The following is a 10,302-nucleotide window of genomic DNA, read 5'->3' on the forward strand; positions in this document are numbered from 1 at the left end:
ATATGTGAGCTCCCGACGTTCACCTCGCGCCACTACTCACTGTTACTATGGAGACGTTGAGAGAGCTGCGAGTCGCGACGTCAGCAAAATAAAACACAACTATGGCAGAAGCCAAAAAAAAGAAAACATATCATTTTCATTCTGACTGGGAAGAGAATTACTTTTTTGTTTATTCAAATTTGAAGTCCATCTGTCTTATTTGCAATTCAAGCGTGGCCTTACCGAAGAAGGGCAATTTGGAGCGGCATTTCAAGACCGTGCACAAAAGCTATGACGCAGATTTTCCGGCTAAATCAGCTCTACGCACCCGAAAAGTCCGGGAATTGAAGGGGCAGTTAACAGCACAGCAGTCCATTTTTACCAGGCCAAACACCAAGGGTAAGGCTGCAACTATAGCCTCTTATCGTGTCAGTCATGTTCTTGCAAAACACAAGAAGTCTTTCAAGGACGGCGAAGTTGTGAAAGAAGCATTTGTCGAGGCTGCAGACGCACTTTTTGGTGACTATAAGAATAAAAGTGACATCATAGCTGCCATTAAGGACGTGCAATTATCCCGTGGCACTGTTACACGGCGATGTGAGGGAATGGCAGAGGATGTCGAGGAGCAATTAAGGAAGGATGTTGAACAGTGCGAATGTTTTTCTCTCCAATTCGACGAGTCAACTAATGTTGTTGATGTGGCACAACTATGTGTTTTCATTAGAATGGTTTTTGGAGACATGGGTGCAAAAGAAGAGCTGCTCACCATTTTACCATTGAAAGGACACACAAGAGGCGAAGATATTTTCCAAGCTTTCATGGAATTTGTCAACAAGACCCAGTTGCCCCTCTTCAAACTCATCTCTATCTCAACGGACGGTGCTCCAGCAATGGTGGGGCGTACCAGCAGATTCATTGCATTGTGCAAACAGAGGGAATATTTCCCGGACTTCCACTGTATAATCCACCAGCAGGCATTATGTGGTAAGATTTTAAACATGAAAGAAGTGATGGATGTTGCAATGAAGATTATGTGCTCCGTTCGCGCCAGGAGTCTAGAGAGAAGGTTATTCCGTGCTCATTTGGAGGATACCGGTGCAGAGCACACAGACCTGTTGCTGCACACAGATGTTAGATGGCTGAGTAGACGTACATTTTTTCTCAGAGCTGTTGCCAGAAATCAAAGATTTTCTGAAGCTATCGAAACATGCAGAATATGCCCAGCTAGAGGACTACCAGTGGCTATTGGATTTAGCGTTCATGACAGATCTCACTGACCTGCTGAATGATTTTAATTTAGAGCTGCAGGGTAAAGACAAACATGTAATCAACATGATCAGTGCAGTAAACACATTTAAAAGCAAGCTACAACTGCTTTCAAATAGGCTGCAATGTTAAGACCTACGGAACTTTCCTCACATGCAGGCAGAACTTCAGCGTCAGGGCAAAGACTTTGTGCAGCTTGAAAGTGCACGTTTTGAAGAGCAAGTTCAGAGCATCTTGTTAGAATTTGAGAGGCGCTTTACAGATTTTGGATCCATTGAGCCTGTTGCCAGCTATCTGTGTTTTCCATTTGGTCCAAGTATTGATGTGGATTGTATTGCCTCCAAAATTGTATCACTGTTTCACTTAGATAACACTGCTGTTGAGAATGAGATTCTCACACTGCAAAATGACATTGAGATCAAATCCAGGGCAACATCTGACATGAATGGAGAGTTCTGGAACTTACTGACTGAACAAAAGTATCACAACCTCAGAAAATGTGCTTTCAACTTGACAGCACTTTTCGGGTCAACCTACTTGTGTGAGTGCGCTTTCTCTCACATGAAAATCATCAAGTCAAAGTACAGATCTACAATGACTGATGACCACCTTCTGGCCTGCTTAAGGCTTGCAACCAGCTCTTACTGCCCTGACTACGAGAAACTAGCTGCCTCCTCCCAGTGCCAGAGGTCCCTCTAAGGTAGAGAAATAACTTTATTATATGTTTTTGTTTTTATGCATGTCTGAACGTTTCTGGTTATCGTTGCCTGCCCGTGTCTCTGACCATTGCTATCTCTAACTTTCACTGTCTGCAGACTACCAATTTACCCTAGCCTGTTTCTGGATTCTGATTGTTCTGCTGCCTGCTTACTGACCCAAGCCTGGTTCTCGACTCGCCTCTGTTTGATCCCTGAAACTGTCTATCTATGCAGATATTTACCTTTGCCTAGAGTTTCTGTTTAATACATTGTTGCAAATGGATCTGTCTCTGCCTTCTGATTCACAACAGATTTATTATATATGGATTAGAGATACTTTTCTGTTTGTTTTGAGTATATTAAAATCTGCAGATGCACTGTGAGTAGCGACTGGCTTTCTGTTTGGAGTGGTAGATCTCGGCACACTGATAAATCTAAAAGTAGATCTTTGTTCAAAAAAGGTTGGGCTCCCCTGGTCTAGGAAAAGTTTGAAAAAGTCAATTTTTCATAAAATTGAAAATAGCAAAAAAAAAAACCTAAGCCCATTCCGAGTTCATTCGACTTGGCATGAGCCAATGAATTTTTTTAAAAAAATTGAAAATAGCGAAAAAACTAAACCTTGTGATTTTTGAATTGTGGGGTTGAGCCAAGGATTCAGAGGAAAAAATTAATTTTATTTTCTGGCTTACGGTTCAAAAGTTATTAGCATAGAAACATTGAAAATTTGGACAAGTGGTGGCACTAGAGTTGGAGTTAGAGACTTCAAATTTGTTATGGTTAATGTTGGGACTTCCCTCTATCAGTGTGCCAAATCTCACAACATTCCTGCAATCGGTTCTATGGGATGCCATAGACTTGCGGAGGAAGAAACGGAAAAAGACATTTAAATTTATTCATTTAGCTGATGGTTTTATCCAAAGCGACTTACAATTGCAATATACAGTATTGTTCAAAATAATAGCAGTACAATGTGACTAACCAGAATAATCAAGGTTTTTCGTATATTTTTTTATTGCTACGTGGCAAACAAGTTACCAGTAGGTTCAGTAGATTCTCAGAAAACAAATGAGACCCAGCATTCATGATATGCACGCTCTTAAGGCTGTGCAATTGGGCAATTAGTTGAATTAGTTGAAAGGGGTGTGTTCAAAAAAATAGCAGTGTGGCATTCAATCACTGAGGTCATCAATTTTGTGAAGAAACAGGTGTGAATCAGGTAGCCCCTATTTAAGGATGAAGCCAACACTTGTTGAACATGCATTTGAAAGCTGAGGAAAATGGGTCGTTCAAGACATTGTTCAGAAGAACAGCGTACTTTGATTAAAAAGTTGATTAGAGAGGGGAAAACCTATAAAGAGGTGAAAAAAATGATAGGCTGTTCAGCTAAAATGATCTCCAATGCCTTAAAATGGAGAGCAAAACCAGAGAGACGTGGAAGAAAACGGAAGACAACCATCAAAATGGATAGAAAAATAACCAGAATGGCAAAGGCTCAGCCAATGATCACCTCCAGGATGATCAAAGACAGTCTGGAGTTACCTGTAAGTACTGTGACAGTTAGAAGACGTCTGTGTGAAGCTAATCTATTTTCAAGAATCCCCCGCAAAGTCCCTCTGTTAAAAAAAAGGCATGTGCAGAAGAGGTTACAATTTGCCAAAGAACACATCAACTGGCCTAAAGAGAAATGGAGGAACATTTTGTGGACTGATGAGAGTAAAATTGTTCTTTTTGGGTCCAAGGGCCACAGGCAGTTTGTGAGACGACCCCCAAACTCTGAATTCAAGCCACAGTACACAGTGAAGACAGTGAAGCATGGAGGTGCAAGCATCATGATATGGGCATGTTTCTCCTACTATGGTGTTGGGCCTATTTATCGCATACCAGGGATCATGGATCAGTTTGCATATGTTAAAATACTTGAAGAGGTCATGTTGCCCTATGCTGAAGAGGACATGCCCTTGAAATGGTTGTTTCAACAAGACAATGACCCAAAACACACTAGTAAACGGGCAAAGTCTTGGTTCCAAACCAACAAAATTAATGTTATGGAGTGGCCAGCCCAATCTCCAGACCTTAATCCAATTGAGAACTTGTGGGGTGATATCAAAAATGCTGTTTCTGAAGCAAAACCAAGAAATGTGAATGAATTGTGGAATGTTGTTAAAGAATCATGGAGTGGAATAACAGCTGAGAGGTGCCACAAGTTGGTTGACTCCATGCCACACAGATGTCAAGCAGTTTTAAAAAACTGTGGTCATACAACTAAATATTAGTTTAGTGATTCACGGGATTGCTAAATCCCAGAAAAAAAAAATGTTTGTACAAAATAGTTTTGAGTTTGTACAGTCAAAGGTAGACACTGCTATTTTTTTGAACACACCCCTTTCAACTAATTGCCCAATTGCACAGCCTTAAGAGCGTGCATATCATGAATGCTGGGTCTTGTTTGTTTTCTGACAATCTACTGAACCTACTGGTAACTTGTTTGCCACGTAGCAATAAAAAATATACTAAAAAACCTTGATTATTCTGGTTAGTCACATTGTACTGCTATTATTTTGAACAATACTGTATGTCAGAGGTCGCACCCCTCTGAGTAGCTAGGGGTTAAGTGTCTCGCTCAGGGACACATTGGTGTGTGGTCAGTGAATGGCTGCTGTTTCCAATGAATATGTGCACGAGGCACCAGCACGATCAAAAAGCTGAACTGCTAAATTTTTGGTCACACAGTAAAGACATAATTAAAGGTCCCATTGTACGTGCTTTTTTTAAGCTTTGATTGTGTTTACAGTGTGCAATATAACATGCGTTTATGTTTCACGTGTAAAAAACTGTATTTTTCACACAATTCACCTATCTGTATACCTCTGTTTTCACTGTCATAAAAACGGGCTGATGTCTTCCTTGTTCTATAAAGTCCCTCCTTCAGAAATACGTAACGAGTTCTGATTGGGCCAGCGTTTCCTGTGTTGTGATTCGACACCAGCTGAGCGCAGGCTGACCTCCTGCAAACGCTATTGGACTAGTTTTGGAGTAGTTATGTATTTATAGTCACAGGAGCGTTTTTACTAACGAGATGCACATGAAAATCACATTCGTTTTTTTGCACAGCCCTAACGTCTAGTTAACAAAGCTAAACAGCGTTGCCCTTTGTGTAATAAGTTACAGAAACTGTTAAACGCACCAACTTGAATAATAAAATACACTTACCGGTTGTGGTCCATAAACAACACCTTCTCCAGACAAAGAGGGAACTGCTCCATCTTTCAAGAATAATCTTTGTGTGAATCCGGCATTAAACTGATTGAGATTGAGAAAGTTGTCCTCAGCAAGCTGTCCTCAGCTAAATTTGCTGCACATAGTTTTACATGTGGATTATAATTTTCGGGAACCGAGTCAAACATAAATTGTAACCATTAATCTCCAATTACAGCATCCCTGGTAAGCCCAAACAAAGATGATTGGACTCAGGGCCGGCCCGCGGCCACGCCTCTTCCAATGTAGACAGCACTGCTTTTGTTAACACACAGCTCGTAGAAACGGGCCTGGCAGCTCGCGCCAGTTCTACACAGGGTGAAAGTTTCCTGATTGTGACGGAAGGCCGAATTTACATGACACATTATAAATGAGCATAGTCTGCGATAGATACAGTGCCAAAAAGAAGAGAAGAGGATAAAGACAGAGGTAAAGAACAATTTATTGCATAGGAGTAAGATACTATAATTTCATGGCAGTTATTTTTACCTTAAACTTATTGTTAGCAGTTGTTGAGTTCTGAGTCCCCAGACTGTGATTTTGTACAATCATGTCAGTTTTAAGACGCATTTTTTATTATCACTTTTTTATTAATGTTTTACTCTACAGTTGTGCAGTTTTGGGGGGATACAGTACAGGCCAAAAGTTTGGAAACATTACTATTTTTAATGTTTTTGAAAGAAGTTTCTTCTGCTCATCAAGCCTGCATTTATTTGATCAAAAATACAGAAAAAATGTAATATTGTGATATTATTACAATTTAAAATAATTTGTTTTCAATTTATTATACTTTAAATTATCATTTATTTCTGTGATGCAAAGCTGAATTTTCAGCATCATTACTCCATTCTTCAGTGTCATATGTGACATCCAGTCTATCACATGATCCTCTAGAAATCATTCTAATATGATGATTTATTATGAGTGTTGGAAACAGTTCTGCTGTAATGTGTGTGTGTGTGTGTATTTATATATATATATATATATATATATATATTATATATATATATATATATATGCTAAATCATGAACACAATGACAGGGTGAAATGGGCTTTGATGCATGGGGCTAACTAAAGTTTAAAACATGGGATCACGAAGAAGGGGACCTTTAAAAAATGCAAAGTGTTATCAGTTTGAAAAATCAAGATTATAACAGCGTTAATACGAATTATTTCTAAATGCTGGACCATTCTGATTTCGCTCTGCATATGGAACCTGAAGATTTTTTTATTTATTTTTTTAAACCAAGAATGAACCAACATGAAAACATTTAGCTTTTAATCCTTATATACACACACACACACACACTGTAGACTGTAGCCTAAGACTATTCCATGTCTGGCAGTAGTTTCGCGAATGATGACCCATTTTGGTTGTCTACCTACTGTACATTACTTTTTTCTCCATTAAAATTATGAAATCCCAGCACACGCTCCTAATAAATATTTGTTATTACAGCATCAACATTCACAGAACAGTTATTCTTAACTAAAGCAAGTGGCTGCTGTGTGCATGGTTTATATGGTTTGGTGGAATGCCAGCAGAGCACTGCATTTATAATCTCTAAAATACATCTCAATTCATCCGAATCTCACAAATCTGTTAACACACAATAAAAATATGCATAATGAACCTACATTTTCCTCTTACTTCAAGCGAATGCTTAGTTTGTGGCTCATTATTAGCCTATTATTATTAATAACGAAACAGGCTAAAACAGTGGGATGACAAATTCTCTTATATTACACTCTGAACTTTTAACAAAATTAATAAGGAGAATATGTTTTATCCGCATTGTAACATAAAAATGTTTTTAAACGACTTTTAATTTCCCCTTTCTTTAAAACTATAGTAGTTTGTGGTTCATTGTTAGCCCATTAATTAAAACAAGCAATAAAATAGTACAATGGTACAAATTCTCATGGACATTTAAAGGCTTTTTACTTTTCTTGACCAAAGTTAATAAAATTGATATTGTAACCAAAATAAATAAGATATTTTCCCTCTTTTAAAACAAATGCTTAGTTTGTGGTTCAATGTTTTATTTATTTGAATTGAAAACAGCAACAATAATGACAAACTTGCTTTTTTAAAGGAATATTAAAATGAAGAAATGTAACCTTTTTTAACAAATTTTATGTTTAGATATTTCTAATTTGTGGAGTCCCATGAATCATTTTATTTTCCTGTATCCTGCACACACACACACACACACACACACACACACAGAAGTCTTGTCCAGCGCCGCTCTCTGTTGCATCGGGTCTAGTGGGAGCAAGTCTGTAATCCACAATCACATGGCAGTTGCTTCAATGCATTTAAGGGTGTGGTCCTAGTCAAGAGAATCTCCTGAACTCCAAACTGAATGTCAGAATGGGAAAGAAGGATGATTTAAGCAATTTTGAGCGTGGCATGGTTGTTGGTGCCAGACGGGCCGGTCTGAGTATTTCACAATCTGCTCAGTTACTGAGATTTTAACGCACAACCATTTCTAGGGTTTACAAAGAATGGTGTGAAAAGGGAAAAACATCCAGTATGCGCAGTCCTGTGGGCGAAAATGCCTGGTTGATGCTAGAGGTCAGAGGAGAATGGGCCGACTGATTCAAGCTGATAGAAGAGCAACTTTGACCTAAATAACCACTCGTTACAAACAAGGTATGCAGCAAAACATTTGTGCAGCCACAACACGCAGAATCTTGAGGCGGATGAGCTACAACAGCAGAAGACCCCTCCGGGTACCACTCATCTCCACTACAAATGGGAAAAAGAGGCTACAATTTGCACAAGCTCACCAAAATTGGACAGTTGAAGACTGGAAAAATGTTGCCTGGTCTGATGAGTGTCGATTTCTGTTGAGACATTATGATGGTAGAGTCAGAATTTGGCGTAAACAGAATGAGAACATGGATCCATCATGCCCTGTTTCCACTGTGCAGGCTGGTGGGGGTGGTGGTGTAATGGTGTGGGGGATGTTTTCTACTTCCAGCAGGATAATGCACCATGTCACAAAGTTCGAATCATTTCAAATTGGTTTCTTAAACATGACAATGAGTTCGCTGTACTAAAATGGCCCCCACAGTCACCAGATCTCAACCCAACAGAGCATCTTTGGGATGTGGTGGAACGGGAGCTGCGTGCCCTGGATGTGCATCGCACAAATCTCCATCAACTATCCCATCAATATGGGCCAGCATTTCTAAAGAATGCTTTCAGCACCTTGTTGAATCAATGCCATGTAGAATTAAGGCAGTTCTGAAGGTGAAAGGGGGTCAAACACTGTATTACTATGGTGTTCCTAATAATCAGAAAAATCATTGCGATGTGAATTGTTTTCCAATATCGTGCTGCTCTACTAGTAAGTTAAGTCAAGCTTACAGGCTCAGTAGCTTCTGCAGCATGAGCACAAATATGTAGTCCTCCATTGTTGTTGGTGTTAAATGACGTAGCGGTGTATGAATATGGTCAAGACGTGGGGTGATGACATCATTGTTTTACAAAACATATGGATTGGCAGTACAAAAAAACCCAAAGGTGTCATTTTCAGTTTTATCCACTCTGGGAACGTGTTTTTTTGAATTTTTTTTTATAGGGTTTTCATTCCCCCGAATGCTGGATCAGTCTGGACGAAACGCATATACCATACAAAATATTTACATATACAGCTAAATGCGTCCCCACGTGTACAGGGCCTTACTGTGGTTGGTTTTTGTATGACTGTGTATAACAGATGACTTAATGGAACGCTTCCCACGTACATTGCGGTGATGTGCTTTCTCTCCAGTGTGAATCCTCTCATGTGTTTTCAGACTCGATGAATCACTGAATTTCCTGTCACAGATTAAACACTTGTAAGGTTTCTTTCCTGTGTGAATCCTCTCATGTCTTTTCAGACTTGATGAATCACCGAATCTCTGGTCACAGTGTGAACACTTGTAAGGTTTCTCTCCAGTGTGGATCCTCTCATGTTTTTTCAGACTTGATGAATCACCGAATCTCTGGTCACAGTGTGAACACTTGTAAGGTTTCTCTCCAGTGTGGATCCTCTCATGTTTTTTCAGACTTGATGAATCACTGAATCTCTTGTCACAGTGTGAACACTTGTAAGGTTTCTCTCCAGTGTGGATCCTCTCATGTTTTTTCAGATTTGATGACACACTGAATCTCTTGTCACAGTGTGAACACTTATAAGGTTTCTCTCCTGTGTGAGTGCTCTCATGTTTTTTCAGACTTGATGACACACCGAATCTCTTGTCACAGTGTGAACACTTGTAAGGTTTCTCTCCATTGTGAATCCTCTCATGTGTTTTCAGATTTGATGATTGATTGAATCTCTTGTCACAGTGTGAACACTTGTAAGGTTTCTCTCCAGTGTGGATCCTCTCATGTTTTTTCAGACTTGATGATTGGCTGAATCTCTTGTCACAGTGTGAACACTTGTAAGGTTTCTCTCCAGTGTGAATCCTCTCATGTGTTTTCAGCTCTGTTGACACACAGAATCTCTTTTCACAGTGTGAACACTTATAAGGTTTCTCTCCAGTGTGGATCCTCTCATGTTTTTTCAGACTTGATGATTGGCTGAATCTCTTGTCACAGTGTGAACACTTATAAGGTTTCTCTCCAGTGTGAAATCTCTCATGTGTTTTCAGAGATGATAAATCACTGAATCTCTTGTCACAGTTTGAACACTTGTAAGGTTTCTCTCCAGTGTGGATGTTCATGTGATCCTTAAGGTTTGATGATTGTGTGAAAATCTTTCCCGCACTGATTGCAAGTGAATGCGTTTCTCTCCAGTATGAACTCTCATGTGATGCTTAAGATTTCATTTACATGCGAAACTCTTTCCACACTGAGTGCAGGTGAAAGATACCTTAACTCTTTTTTTCTTTAAATCTTTCTGTTTGGTTTGAGAGCAAGTCAAAGTTTTCCCACCAGTTTTGACATTATTTTTCTCCTTAACTTCACTCGATTCTTCATTTTCCTCTTTTTCTTCAATGAACTCTAAAATAAAAAAGTAAAAATTATATATTTTTGGTATATTATTAAAAGCTGAACAGTCTTGTCTAGGGCTGTGATGATGGTAAAGTGGTAAAAAATCTGCCACC

The 10,302-nt window shown here is 39.2% G+C and overlaps 1 protein-coding gene across 1 annotated transcript in view; it reads right to left on the minus strand.

The window, feature by feature from the left end:
* LOC113074875 (zinc finger protein 845-like) overlaps nt 1-9,894 on the minus strand; it is a gene marked incomplete at its 5' end in the record, with an annotated part of 48,904 nt that extends 39,010 nt beyond the window's left edge. Inside the window, one exon of the mRNA XM_026247599.1 lies at nt 8,956-9,894. Coding sequence (XP_026103384.1) covers nt 8,956-9,894 — 939 coding nt within the window. The remainder of the gene's footprint in view (nt 1-8,955) is intronic.
* Nucleotides 9,895-10,302: the final 408 nt, after the last annotated feature.

The sequence above is a fragment of the Carassius auratus genome, unplaced genomic scaffold (genome assembly GCF_003368295.1).
Source record: "Carassius auratus strain Wakin unplaced genomic scaffold, ASM336829v1 scaf_tig00015585, whole genome shotgun sequence".
NCBI classification, from domain to species: domain Eukaryota; kingdom Metazoa; phylum Chordata; class Actinopteri; order Cypriniformes; family Cyprinidae; genus Carassius; species Carassius auratus.